Genomic DNA, 14,676 nt, shown 5'->3' with positions numbered 1-14,676 from the left:
CCTTGGTAATTGCTCCTTTTAGATTGGTCCACTGTTGATCCACATCTCTCTCTTTCTCCCAGCCTTTTAGTTCTTCCTCCAGGTACTTCCCCATGGCCAGCACTTTGCGACAATGGTGCAAAATCTTTGTAGTGGTGCCTCCTGCTTTATGAGCAGAGGTATTTCTGTCTCCATATGGGCAGAGGCAGTTGTGGAGAGGGCCATGGGACCCCCATGGGGATCAAACTAACTGGGTGGTTACTCTGTCACAGGTCATACAGGATGATTCCCTGATGATAGCTGCATGAGAAGGTAAAACAGAGATTATTTAAAACTGTGATATCCATGTAGTGTTTTTACAGGATTGCTCTGGGGAAGGGGAAAACTGTTGATTATGAGTTAATTATGAAAATCTCAGGGGTGGGGGGAAAGGGGGTGGTGGTGGTGGGAGCTAATGGGCCTATTCCCTGGTACTTTTAGGTACCTAGCAATGCCCATGCTTCGCATTTCTTTTAAATAGAATTTGCATGAACCTGAACTAATTTAATGCTGGTTTTTACTCCTGGTTTAAGGTGTATTTTTTTGGAGTTAACTTACGGCAGAAAAATGCATGCTAAAACAGAGGTAAAACATGCATTAACCTTAGCGTGCCTTATTACATCGCCCCTCTGACTGTTATTGGAGGGGAAAAGGTATGTGCCTTGTTTGAGATTGGCGTATGCCACAGAACAGAAGTTCTTCCTGCCACTGTAAGGCGATAGCTGTGGGTGGGGGCGGGGCTCCGTTCGTCTCTTCCTGTGCGATGACTCAGGCAGGTATTTAAGGCAGTGTCTTGTCCCGCCACGCCCTGGGTGAAAATCCCGAGTAGTTCTGGCAGTGTGTGCGGGTTCTCTCTCGCTCTGACCATACCTGAAGAAGGTGCGCCGCTTTTCGATGGATCTTCAAGCTCCATGTCTGACTGAGACTGGAGAAGGCGTGGCGGTGGTGGGCGGGGCTTGGGTGTTCCCGCCTTTCTGAATGATATCCCTCTGAGGGAGGCGTGGTGGGTGGGATCTCGTTGTCTCCGCCTCCAGCCTTTCGAGTGTTGCTGCTGTTGTGTGGCACTCGGAGTAGTAGCGTCGCGGCTCTGCAAGCTTTGTACAAGTGATCAGTTCGGGCAGGGGGAGAATGGCGCGTCTTGTGCCAGCCTTGCATTCCCGACGTGGCTTTGTAGGACGATCGGGCACAGGGCGCTGCTTTGTCTCAGCGCGTGCGGCCGGGAACTGGGCCGGGCTCTGCTAGTACCGGGACCGCCAGGGCTTCTTCGTCGGACTTTGGACGTTTTTATTTTTACTGTTTTTCTTTCCGGACTGAGCGTCATCCGAAGCCTTTGAACGTACCTGTCCCGGCTGACTCCCCCCCCCCCTCTCTTCCTGATCTCCCTGGTTTTCTCTTCTTCCCTCGGGATCCCGGCCGCAGTAGTTTCGGGAGATGGTGGCAGATGCGGTGGGCGGGCAGGAGCATGGCTGAGAGGGGCAGTAAGCTGCTGCTGCTGCTGCTCGCTGGCTCGGTGGGGTTCATGCTCATCGTGTACCAGTACGTGGGGGCACCGGGCCGTGCCGCCGCGCCCCCGGAGCCCGAGCTCTTTCCCACGCCGGACCCGCACTACGTGCGCAAGTTCTACTTCCCGCTGCGGGATCTGCAGCGCTCGCTCGCCTTCGACATGAAGGGCGAGGACGTGATCGTGTTCCTGCATATCCAGAAGACTGGCGGCACCACCTTCGGCCGCCACCTGGTCCAGAACGTGCGGCTGGAGCTGCCCTGCGACTGCCGGCCCGGCCAGAAGAAGTGCACCTGCTACCGGCCCAACCGCAAGGAGACCTGGCTCTTCTCGCGCTTCTCCACTGGCTGGAGCTGCGGGCTGCACGCCGACTGGACCGAGCTCACCAGCTGCGTGCCCGGGGTGCTGGGCAAGAAGGAGAGCGCCCTAAACAACCAGAGGTGAGCCCTGCACCCGCCCCCTCCCACCCTTTCACATCTGTATCCCTTCCCCCTACACAGCCAGAGATGAGCCAGGACTCTCTATAATACGTGCAGCTTCTCCCCTGATCATAGCTGAGCCCCAGACACGCTGCCTTCCCTTCACCTGAGGGAAAGTGAGCTTTGCCAGTATCGCCCGGCCTCCTTTCTTCTCTTGCGTCCAGATGTGATCTCTAGAGCAGTGTAACAGCTACTTTCCTTCTCCTAGCCAAAGGCTAGTCACCGTGACATCCGCCTGCCTTAGCTCCATCTCACAACATTGTCGCTAAATCAACATTCTCAGTTGCTAGCGGCATATTCCTATTCTTGCAATCAGTTTGTTGAAGAGCCTCAAGCATAATAGCAATGATTCTTGTATTATAATTTGGTAGTGTATTTTTCTAATGTAATTCATTATGGTAGTGTTTTATAGTTATGTGTGTGGTTGATAGTCATTGGCTTCCTAGAGCCCCCCTGATGTAGTGCTTAGACCCAGGCTATTGGCAGCAACTCTGATTTGCTTTGTGGGTTTCTTGCTGGTTACTGTGGCCAGTAGTGCCATTGTTTTGTTCCGTAATCTGCAGTTCTTGTGGGTACTACGAAGAAATAGCACTACTTATTTTACAGTCAATATATTGTGTGCTTCTTAAATTTTTTATTTTAACCAATCTGAATAGACTATATGTTCTCTTAGTCAGAATATTACCATTGTGTTAGCTATTTGTCCTTAGCTAATGCTAGTCTTGAGTACAGCATTAACACTTCCATTATGTTATCTGAGTTTGTTTATTTATTATTTTGTATATACTGACATTCGATCTGAGATATCACATCAGTTTACATTCAGGTACTGTAGATATTTCCCTATCCCTAGGTGGGCATACTCAACTATTTTGCTTTTTCTAAGACAGCTTTAGCATTGGTCAAGTGCAAAAAAAGTGAGATTATATATTTGGAGTGCAGAAATATAAGGGAGCAGGACATTAAGGGGTATGAACACTAGCAGTGAGTTTGTGATAGTACCTGCCATGCCCTTGCTTATGAGTGAGGTTCATTCCTGTCAGTATGTGCAAACCGAACCCATTTAGAGACACTACCACACGAGAGAGACCTCAGGGCGATCATAAATAACCTACCTGAACTTAATCTGCTTTGAAATGCCTGAAAAGCAGAATCCAAAAGCAAATAAATAGATGATGATCTCAAGCTCATAAAACAATGTAAGAAAGAAGTATTTAGAGTAAGCTAGGATGCCTAGAGAGAGAGAATCAATAAGAAAAAAGAGGTGGCAGTGATGATTCTGTTCAGGTCATTGGTGAGCCCTTAACTGGAGTATTGTGTCCAATTTTGGAAGCTGTACTTCTAAAAGCGATAGAGGTAGTCCAGAGAAGGGCTATCAAAATGGTGGAGAGTCTGCACCAAAAGTACCTCCATATCTTTATCCTGAAGGAGAAGAGAGAATGGGGGTAGAGGCATTCAAGTATCTCAAAGGTATAAATTTAGAAGAAGCAGATCTTTCAGTGGAAAGGAAATTCTAGAAGACTAGGTTATTACATGAGGCTCAGGAATAACACTAGGAAGTTATTTGTCTTCACAGAAAGGGAGTGGGTGCATGGGACAGCCTCCCAGTGGAAGTCAAAACAGTAACAAAATTTGAGAGCATGGAGTAAGCACAGAGAATCCCTAATGACAAAGAAGTGAAGGGAAAACTCAAGACCGGATTTAAGATTGGTGCCCATAGGTCAGAGGACCAGAGAGAGTCCCACTATCTGGGAACCTTTTGGATTTTGATACCCAAGGCATGTGTATGTGCTGCCTCTGCCGAAATCCAGAGATTAACTGGAGTCTAAGGCATTTCACCAAGAAGTAAATTGGGTAGACAAGATGGGCCTTACAGTCCTTATCATTTTATGTTCCTAATATATTTCTCCACTCTTACTTGGGTCCTTAACAAGTTTTATTGCACTTGCTATAGTTGATTCTGTATATCCCTTGCTTGCTTTCTTGCTTCACGCCATTGTTTTGGCCTGAAAGTACCAATCGGATTTGACACGGGGCCACGTTATTTTGTTTTCCCCTTGGTTGTGTAATTTATTGTGTAGGCTGATTATTCTGGCTCCTTAGTTGTGATATTTAGTCCTTGGTCCTGGGAAGCAGCACTTCCTGCCTTGTAGCTGGTATTCTTGGGATTTGTTGCATTATCCCTGTGTTTTTTTGCAGGTTCCCTTTGGAGAAAGACACACTTGTGCAGGACTCTACTGTAATAAGAAGTATTGCTGTGTTCTTTAGTCTGTGTTCAGAGGTCGGTATGTCATGGTTGTCTGTGCTAATATGGTTTAAGCTCGATTTAATATTTAGTATTCTGAATGTGCTGCTTTGTGTTGCTGCCGCAGGTCCGTGATCTGTAGGAGTAACCATTTGGGGAGGAGGAATAGCCTAGTGGTTAGAGCAGTGGGCTATGAACCAAGAGACCAGGGTTCGAGTCCTTGGGACCTTGGGCAAGTCACTTTACCCTCCATTGCCTCAGGTACAAACTTAGGGAAATACCTACAGTACCTGAATGTGTGTATATATATATATATATATATATATATATATATATATATATATAAAATAAATACATTTTAGCCTTTCGAAAATTAAGCTAGTTTCCCTCTCCCATTCCTGATCTCTCTGAATATATCCTAGACTGTTCTACTTGTCTCCAAACGAGCTTTGTTACTATTGATGTTGCTCTATTTAGCCTTACTCCACAGTGACTTTCTCCTCTCATTAAAACAGCAGGTATGCAGGAGGTGCCCCTGGTGGGAATTTCATTCCAGAACGTTGATGAGTTTGAGTCTGATTAGTTCTGTTGTCGTCCCACACTGCCCTGAGTGGCCGCCCGAGCCATGCGTGGCCGCCCGGGTCTGCTCTCCCCTGTGCGCACACCTCAGTCACTTCCTTCCTTTGTTTTGAGAGCCTGCTTATTGTTTCCAGGCAGCTCTCTGCCTTCCAGCCCGCAGGGTCTCATCTTTAGCCCAGCCTTACAGTACTCTGCCTTTCAGTTAGCGAGCAAATGTCTTGTAATTCAGAAACGCAATGTAGTGGCAAATCACAAGCCCCCGAGTTTAGCTGAGCAGAAGGAAAACCCAGTGTGTAGATTTCTTGAAGGTTGATTATTAGTGAGACATGAACATTAGAAGCCACTCAGACACTATCTTCATTATTATGTCTTCGACTATGGGCCGCTTATTTCTAGCAGGTGTTCACATTGCATGCGCCTGTGCCGTAGCCAGGGAGGGTCCTGATTCCTGCCGACAAAGCTCTAAATCTGAAGGGTTTTCTCAGACTACAGCATGACGTGCTGCTGATTTCTGGGACACTGTCATGTGGTTTCTTGTAATGTAGGTAAAGTGCTTAGTGATGGGTTTTTGTTTTTTTAATTTTATTTTATGTTTCTTTTGTCTCCAGCTGTGAACAGTATTAACTTTTTTGGGCAGATTCTTTGTACTGGTATTCACTTGGGTCATCTTATGCACTGGCAGAAAGTAGGTTGTTGTGTCATTTTCTGGACTGTGTATGTATTTAGGTTTTTTCCCTTTTGGGGGTTCTGTACTGCTCTACACCTTGTTACAGGTGGTCTGCCCTGGCAGCTCAGAATACTCTCTCCCTGAGAGCTGGAGGATCGCCTTCTTCAAGTCACATCCTTAGCATGGCTTGTTGGCCAGTAGGGCCTGCAGAAGTAGTGGTAGTTGCTTTCCTTCCCTTTCCAGGCCTAAGCATGCCACATCCACTGCACACCCAGGCCCAACCAGCTCCATCAGATCGGTCTTCCAGATCTTATCCCCTATGCCACAGTGCTATAGCCTGAGCTCTGGTGCCAGTAATGGCTGATTTTCTTTTTTTTTTTTTATCAGCATTAGGGCTATGCCATATCTTGCCAGCACATGTAACTAATTCCGTTCAAGCAAGAGATTTAAGTTTGGTTAATTAAAAAAAAAAAATGTAAGTGCAGAAAGCTCCCAAACTCATTTTAGCACAATTTTGAAATAGCTCATCGTTTGCCCAAAATAATTTCTGGATTGGAAAAATCCACAGCAAAACAAAAAGTGTGCAGTTCAAAGCTCGCACAAAAAAAAAAGACAGTAGGACCTTTGCTCAAGGTCACAATTTTAAAGATCTGGCAAAAAGTTGCAGTGTGTTAACCTGCACACTGCTCTGGGATGGGAGGTAGGGCCAGATTGGACTAACATCTTCTGATGGTTGCCAAACTAATGCTGTCCTAAGTAGAAGACATCCCTGGCTAACTGGGAGCACCCAGGACCTGTGCCCCACCCTGCTTCAAGGCCAATATTATGAGATTTCCTGGTTTTGTTGGCTTGTGTATGTTAATTTTAATATAAAGTGTGTGGGTTTTTTTCTGGTTTGACAAAACATCAGTGATAGTGTTTTCAGAGTTTAAATTGTATATATTTTCTTAAATGAGTTGGTGAATTACAATAACTAGAATTCTCGGATTTCCCACTGAGCCATCAGGGTATCCAGCTGCAGTTTTTCAGTTTTGAATTTTCGGTTAATACCATCTCTTCTACAATGTTTGTTCTTTTTTTTTTTTTTTTTTTTATTTGCTGGGATTTATAGGTTTAAACCTAAAACTGGAAATCTGATTGGCATGGGGCATTAATCTTCTGATTGACTGATATGATTGTTGAGTGCTATTTTGTGTACTTTAAAAAAAAACAAACTAGGAATGGAAACTAATACAGCTCCTTCAGTCATACCCTCTCTGGAGACAGGAATTGACCTTAGAGAACTGGAGATGAGTAGATATTGTCCTGTTACACAAAAGTGGTACAGGGTTAGAGGCTGGTACTTACAGGCCAATTGGTCCAACCTAAGTCGTAGGCGAGCTAATACAATCACTGCTTATGATAACATGGATTCCTAGAGGAAATTCTGACAGAAGTATCTTTTTCTGATTGGGTGACCAGGGAATTTAGATCAGGATCCACCGCTGGATGTGACTTACTTATATTTTAGAAATGCCTTTTAATATTCCAAGTCCCTCATGTGAGACAATCTGGACAGAATAGGGTTTGGATCCGAAGATGGAAAACTGGATTAGAACCTGGTTGATAGTCACAGTGAGTGAGAGTAAACCAAACTTGCAAGCAGAGAAGGGCAAACAGCAAGGTCTGCCCCAGACGAGTTCTTTATCAGTAGTGTTGCACATATCTTAGGAGAAAACATATGTCTAATTGTAGCTAACACTAAGATCTGCCACAGGAAACATCTTTTCTTGATTTGTTGTTTTGAGGGATTTAGGAATGGGCAGATGTGATGAAAGGAAATGTAGTGTCATGCATTGGTCACAGAAATCCAGAAGGACGATACATGAAGGAGGTAATGTAAACACCAACAAAGAGATTAATCTGAGGTTTGGATTTCATGATCCCAAGGTTTCCAAACAAGGCAGTGTGTAGAACCCCCAACAAAGATATGATTCATAGGGACAGGTGTAATCGGAAGGAGTAAAAAAAGGTGATAATGCCTCTAATTGGCGAGTCTGCCTGGAGGGCTTAATTATGGAGAACTCAGCTCCAAAAGGATGTAGAGAAGCACAGAGGAGGAATACCAAAATGATGCAGCATCTGCACTATAAACATTGTTAAATGAAACTTAAGGGTATAAATATGAATTCCCTAGAGGAGAAGATATGCAAGACTGTCATATATTCCCCAGGTAGAAATAATGCATAAGATGCAAGTGTTCTTTGATGAAGAGGCAGTTGTAGAAGTAGTGGTATGAGACTGCCATGGATAGCCTCAGGAGTAGCATGAGGAAGTATTCACAGAGTGGTAGTGCTGCATGCATCTTTCTCAGTACAGGTGGTGAAGGTCAAATTCAAGTTAAAGAAAGTCAGGGGTAAGCCAGAGATCAAAATTGCTGTCTGTGGTAGTGAGGTAGTTCCAGGTAACACATGTATGCACTTCTGAGAGACCAGCAGACATGGAGATTGGAGGGCTGAGCCTGTGTGTGCTAATGCACATGTGCACCCCACCCACCACTGAGGATCTTGCATGTGTGGCGGCACCGGGCTTTTGGCAGGGCCACGGGAAACCAGAGAGCCGTGGGACCAGCTGGAGCCACAGTGATGGGTGGCCTGGAAAAGAGGGATGCAGAACCAGAGCGAAGCAGACAGATGACTAGGATGGGGGATAACAGCACAGTTGCTCAGAATGCATTAAGTTGGAGTGGGGGTTGAGAGGGGATGAGTGTGCTGGATTCAGGCTGGAAATGGGGGGGGGGGGGGGGGAGTGGCAAATAGGGTGGAGGTGATGGAAGGGTGCTGGTGAGTGGGGTCAGTATGCTAAGGTCAGGCTGGGTAAGGTGGTGGGGCATGAATAAGGGCCTCTGGGGAGTTCCATTGGGTATTAGCTAGTAGTAATATAAATTGCCTGTAAACAGGGCAGTTAATAGCATGTGATGCCCTTGGTTTCTCCCCATGTTTTCAGTTCTTCCATTAGGAATTATCTGACAGGGACTGTTATGTCCATCAGGAGTTTTTGCTATGCATATGTGCATAAGTGCTTGAGCACAAGAAAGGCCGACCTGCTCTGACAGGATCTTAGTTAGGAGTAGTCTTAAGAATGGAAGTGTGAAGAGTTTGATATTCTATTTGTAAGCTTTGTTAACTATTCCAAGCAGTGGGAACAAAGCATCAGTTTCTCCTTTGGTCTTCAGATCTTCCTTTCGGGCCGATACAGTACAGTGCACTCCGGAGCGCACTGTTAACCCTCTATTGGACGCTCGTTTTCGATGCGCTAGGGTTACCCCTTATTCAGTGAGGAGCCGAAAACGCGCGTCCAACCCCCCGAACCTAATAGTGCCCACAACATGCAAATGCATGTTGATGGCCCTATTAGGTATTCCCGCGCGATTCAGAAAACAAAATGTGCAGCCAAGCCGCACATTTTGCTTTCAAAAATTAGCGCCTACCAAAAGGTAGGCGCTAATTTCTTTGGGCACCGGGAAAGTGCACAGAAAAGCAGTAAAAACTGCTTTTCTGTGCACCCTCTGACTTAATATCATGGCGATATTAAGTCGGAGGTCCCGAAAGTTGCCAAAAGTGTGTAAAAAAAAAAAAAAATTGAAGTCGGTCCGCGGCTTGCGGGTTGAAAACCGGACGCTCAATTTTGCTGGCGTCCGGTTTCCGAACCTGTGGCTGAAAGCGGGCTCGAGAACCAACGCTGGCAAAACTGAGTGTCGGTTGTCAAACCCGCTGACAGCCGCCGCTCCGGTCCAAAAGGAGGTGCTAGTGATGCGCTAGTGTCCCTAGCGCCTCCTTTTGCCTGTTTTTACCGCCGGGCCTAATTTGCATTCTGAATCGCGCACTGCGGACTTTACTGTATCGACCCGTTTGTGAGATACAGTCTGCTCCAGAAACACTCTGGCTACAGGTAGAGGCAGAGTTGGCAGCTTCTGGCTTCCTTACACATTCTCCTCTGAAAAAGAAAATAGGCTATGGTTTGCTTGTATTTCCTTGTTTATTTTACTTAAAAAAAAAAAAAAAAAAAAGTTACCTAACCACAAAACTGAACTGATTGGTAACAAATATGTTAAGTTCTAAAATATTTTATACATAAGAATTCACGTATAAAATGTTTAAAAATTTTTAATACACATGGGGTAATTTTTCAAAAGGATTTATGCATGTAAAAATAGCATACATTGTATCAGTTTTCAAAAGCATTTAAAGTACTTTTGCAATGCAAACCCCATTTTTAAGCGCATTGATCCTTTTGAAAATTACCCCTATAATATTGTAAAGACAAACAAAGTATGCAAAATGCAAAGCAAAAAAAGTACTTTAAAAACTTATACACTACTTTGACATGGCTGAAGTTCAGTAAACAAATGCCTGAATTGAGGAGAATTACATAAAAATGAAAAACATCAAATGAAATGCACACACTACAAATAAATATGAAAACACACAAGAATAATCAGAGGAACGTCTTCCATGAACATGACCACTTCTTTGGATCTTTCAATTATGAATCCTATTTATGTATAAACTGCATCCAGATAACTCTGGACAGCATATCTTGTGTTTTTTAGATGTTACCTTTTAATTTTTCCGTGCTTGGGATACAATGATTGAATCTAGATAATCTGTTATTGGACAGAAGGTTCCAGTTTCATCATATTGGAATTTTCAGGGGTGGAAAAATTTAAGAAAACTTGGGCAATGGCCCAAATTTTTAGAACTAGGGTAAAACATTTTTTATAGTTTTTTTTTTTTGTTTTTTTTTTGTTTTTTTTTGTTTTTTTTTTTCTTAAAGCTTTTTGTTTCAACTTTCTACCTTCAGTCTTTTCTTTCTTTTTTGATTTCCTCTTTCGTGGCTAGTGCATGGCAACTGCTCTCCCGCTCACTAATGGTGGCAGCTCCTTATCTGCTTGGTCCTGGCTTTTTTTCCCCCACCCACTGATGGTGGCTGCTTCTCACCCAGCCGGGCTTAGCTCCTCTTACCTTCCCAGTGGTGGGGGCTCCTCACCCACCTTCCATAAAGGGCAGCTTCATGTCTTCCTGTAGCTCTTCTCCCAGCCACAGGGTAATTTTCAAAAGTATTTACGTGCTTAAAACTATGTAAATGCACTTTATGGATGCCTTGAAAATTGCCATGATATACGCTATTGATTTCATGTGCGTAAGAGCACTTTAGGCACATAAATGGGCTTTTGAAAATTGCTGCAATTGTATGTTATGTTTATGCACATAACTCCTTTGAAAATTATCTTCATTGGCACTAGGTGTCAAATTTTAGGTGCCTGGATTTTTTCAGCCTTGGGAATTTCAAAACTGCAGGAAATGTCTCCCCAATGAAATCAATGATTTCAAACAGAGCTACAAAGCAGTCTGGTTTTTAGTATTTCCACAGTTGATATGCAGTATTTGCATACAGTGAAGGCCATTCTACGTCACAAAGAAAATAGATGGCGCAAAGCCCCTTCCCATCTACTCTATCATCATACAAAGGAACCTTACATCTTTACAGGACATCTATTCTAAAATCAAAAAGAGAATACTATGCCAATAAAATCCACGATCTCCAATATGACGCAAAGGCTCTATTTTCATATGTATCACAAATCACAAAGTCACTACCTCCATCAATACCTGACGAACAGGCTCAATCCAAGGCAAACGAGCTAGCCTTATTCTTTCAGCAGTAGATTTCAAACACTCTCGCACTCCTTCCAACCAAGACCAACCCCCTCGCTTCATTCGCCAACAACCACACGCTCAAGGGAGCTAAATTCGACAACTTCGAATTAACCTCCACTAAAGAGATCAAATCCATCCTTAAGAGGCAGAAACCATCCAGCCACCCAACAGACAACATACCTTCCAAACTACTGCTACTTATCCCAAACACAATCTCGGGACCTCTGACCAACATCATAAACTGCTGCTTAACTCAAGGAATGTACCCAGACAGTCTAAAAAATGCTACCCTTAAACCCCTCCTTAAACATAATTTAGACCCTAGCAATCTAGCTAATTTCCGCCCCATCTCTAATCTACCATTCCTAGCCAAACTTACAGAGAAATTGGTTAACACCCAACTTTCTGATTATTTAGAACACAATATCCTTTACCCTTCCCAATATGGTTTCCGCAAATCACGCAACATAGAAACCCTTCTCATCTCACTAACAGACCATATTATTATGGGACTGGACAAAGGACACTCCTTTCTTCTAATCCTCCTAGACATCTCGGTGGCTTTCGACACAGTTAACCACTCCATCCTCCTGAATTGCCTATCAGACATAGGCATATCCGGCTCAGTCCACAGCTGGTTCAAGTCCTTCCTTAGCAACAGAAGCTTCAAAGTCAAGATTAACAACAAAGAATCACCGTCGACAAATTCTTCTCTTGGCGTACCCCAAGGATCCTCCCTGTCTCCCACCCTTTTCAATATCTACCTCCTCCCCCTTTGCCATCTGTTAACAAGTCTCAATCTCATTCACTACATTTATGCTGACGATGTTCAGATTCTGATTCCCATAACAGAATCCATCACCAAATCTCTTTCGCTCTGGAACAACTGCCTACAATCTATCACCAGTCTCCTCAACAGTCTAAATTTTGGTCCTCAACGCCGCTAAGACCGAACTACTATTCATCTCCCCCAACCAAGGCAACCACCCTCCACAGACCCACCACAACCACCTGCTCACCCACACTCAGGTAAGAGATCTGGGGGTAATTCTCGACAACCGCCTTAATCTAAAGAATATGATCAAGACTATAACCAAAGATTGCTTCCACATACTACAGGTGTTGAAAAGACTCAAACCTCTCCTATACTTCCACGACTTCAGGACAGTTCTTCAATCCTTGATATTTGCTAAAATAGACTACTACAGCGCCCTACTCATAGGCCTACCCAGCTCAACTACCAAGCCACTACAGATGATACAGAACGCCGCGGCCAGAATTTTGACCAACACCAACCGGAGAGAACATATTACGCCCATTCTCCAAAACCTACACTGGTTACCAGTCAACCACAGAGTCCTTCACAAATCACTCACCCTGATACACAAGTCCATCCATAACCATCTTCACCTCGACCTTGAAATCGCTTTCAAACTCCATACTTCCAACAGACCGATTAGAGAAATCTACAAAGGAGCGCTACAAACCCCTCCTACCAAAGCCACCCGCCTCATCTCGACCAGGGATAGAGCTTTTTCAATAGCAGGCCCAGCCATCTGGAACAACCTCCCCGCAGATCTCAGGTTGGAACCTTGCCTCCTGACATTTAAGAAAAAACTTAAGACTTGGCTGTTCCGACAAGCCTTCCCGGATCCTTCGGGTACACATTAGACGATCAACCTGTTCACGAGCTATGGAACCACGCTCCTCATCTATTTACTTCATATACATTAGTACCTTCGCTAATAATCTAACTTGCACTAGCCAGGACTCCATTATGACTCTCTTGTTTTAAGTTATTGCCCTCCTCGGGCCTTTACCTTCCAGCTGTCCAAGCTTCCAAGTTTATAGTCCTTTGTTTAATGTAACTTTTGTGTTCCTTCTGATTATAAAAAATGTTGTTCCGTCTGTTACAGTTCTCTATCCCCGTTCGATGTAAACCGATCTGATATGGTATTTAACCATGAAGGTCGGTATAGAAAAATGCTAAATAAATAAATTAATGCAAAATCTAATGCATACTTAGGGGAAATCATGATAGACACTGGTTTTGGAATTCTCGAGGATCAGGTTTGTGAATCCCTGATCTAAAGTATTTAATATCACACATATAGGTCACTTTAAATTTAATCATAAAACAACAAGCTAATCGCTTCAGTCAGACTTAGTAGTATGTCTACCTGTGTTCTGTGTGATTTTTTTTATTGTTTTCATTTGTATGTATTCCTTTTTGCCTGTCCATTACACTTCGGGATTCTCCCCGCTCCACTGTGTTTGGAGACCTCGTTCTTGTCATAAAGAGGGCATGGCAAGGGAGACCTTGCCAGTCATCTCTGACAAAATGTGGACAAGTGTATTTGGACTTCTCCCAGAGATAGGGTGTGGTCCTGCCCTGGTAGATCAAAGAGCCCCTGAGGCAAGGGTTCTGAGGAACTGCTTTCCACTTGGAGCTGCCTCCCAGGTTGAGGCCCCTAGTCATGGATCTCAGCCCATGAGGGGCGTATCCCCTTAGGAAGGCTTGCACTCCCACAGGAGAAAAGGACTAGAGGCCTCAGCCTTTCAGTTATGAAGGGAACATGCGCTCTTAGACACCATACTAGAAACAAAGGTAGCAATAATGTCCCTCACGCACAAAAAGGTCACCAGGATAGTGAAGCAAGTCAGTAGCTTCCTCATTTTGAGGCATCCCAGGATTTGGGATTACCTACAGATACTGGGGCTGATGACAGCCACCATAGAGGTGGTACCCTGGGCCAGGGCACAAATGCGTCCACTACAACAGGTACTCCTAGCCCAATCATCTCCAGCCTCCCAGAACTACGAACGTTGGCTAAGACTCCTGCGATTAGCATGCCACAGCCTGTAATAGTGGCTGAGCCCCTCCATCCTCTCGAAGGGAGTAGATTTAGAACCACCTGACTGGCTAAGGCTGACTACGGATGCCAGTCTGAGCGGTTGGAGGGGCACATTGTCACAGGAAGAGAAAATATTCAAGAAGATTACCTCAGCAGGAACAGCCTGGAGCCAGGGGAATGGGAGCTCAGCCAGGAGGCCTGCCACATGATAGTGGAGTAGTGGGGGCAGCCAAAGATTTACCTAATGGCAACTCAAGCCAACGTCAAGGCAAATTGGTTCTTCAGATGTGGCAAGGAAACAGGATCCAGTGGAACGGATGCCCTGATCAGCCCTGGCCAAAGACAACTTTTTGTATATATTCCCACCTTGGTTACTGATAGGCAAAATTATCAAGAGAATAGAGGATCAAAGATGATACCAGTGGCTCCAGATTAGTCAAGGAGTCCATGATACGCAGACCTAGTCAGAATGCTGATAGTCACTTTGTATTAGCTTCCTAAAACTCAGGACCTGTTGACAAGACCCAGCTCCATTTTGTGTTCCGGTCTTGCCTTTGAGAGGGCATGATTACAAAGAAAGGGGCACTCTCCAGCGATAGTGCCATCCATGTTAAAGGCTCACAGGGCTTCAAC

The 14,676-nt window shown here is 44.6% G+C and overlaps 1 protein-coding gene across 1 annotated transcript in view; it reads left to right on the top strand.

Annotated features, from left to right (window-relative positions):
- Window positions 1-1,049: 1,049 nt before the first annotated feature.
- Window positions 1,050-14,676, top strand: part of HS6ST1 (heparan sulfate 6-O-sulfotransferase 1) — a 469,902-nt gene continuing 456,275 nt past the window's right edge. Inside the window, exon 1 of the mRNA XM_029615862.1 lies at window positions 1,050-1,959. Coding sequence (XP_029471722.1) covers window positions 1,460-1,959 — 500 coding nt within the window. The 5' untranslated portion in view covers window positions 1,050-1,459. The remainder of the gene's footprint in view (window positions 1,960-14,676) is intronic.

Source organism: Rhinatrema bivittatum, chromosome 9 (assembly GCF_901001135.1).
Source record: "Rhinatrema bivittatum chromosome 9, aRhiBiv1.1, whole genome shotgun sequence".
Taxonomy (NCBI): domain Eukaryota; kingdom Metazoa; phylum Chordata; class Amphibia; order Gymnophiona; family Rhinatrematidae; genus Rhinatrema; species Rhinatrema bivittatum.
The sequence above is the reverse complement of the archived record's forward strand: the minus strand, read 5'-3'. Positions and strand labels throughout refer to the sequence as shown.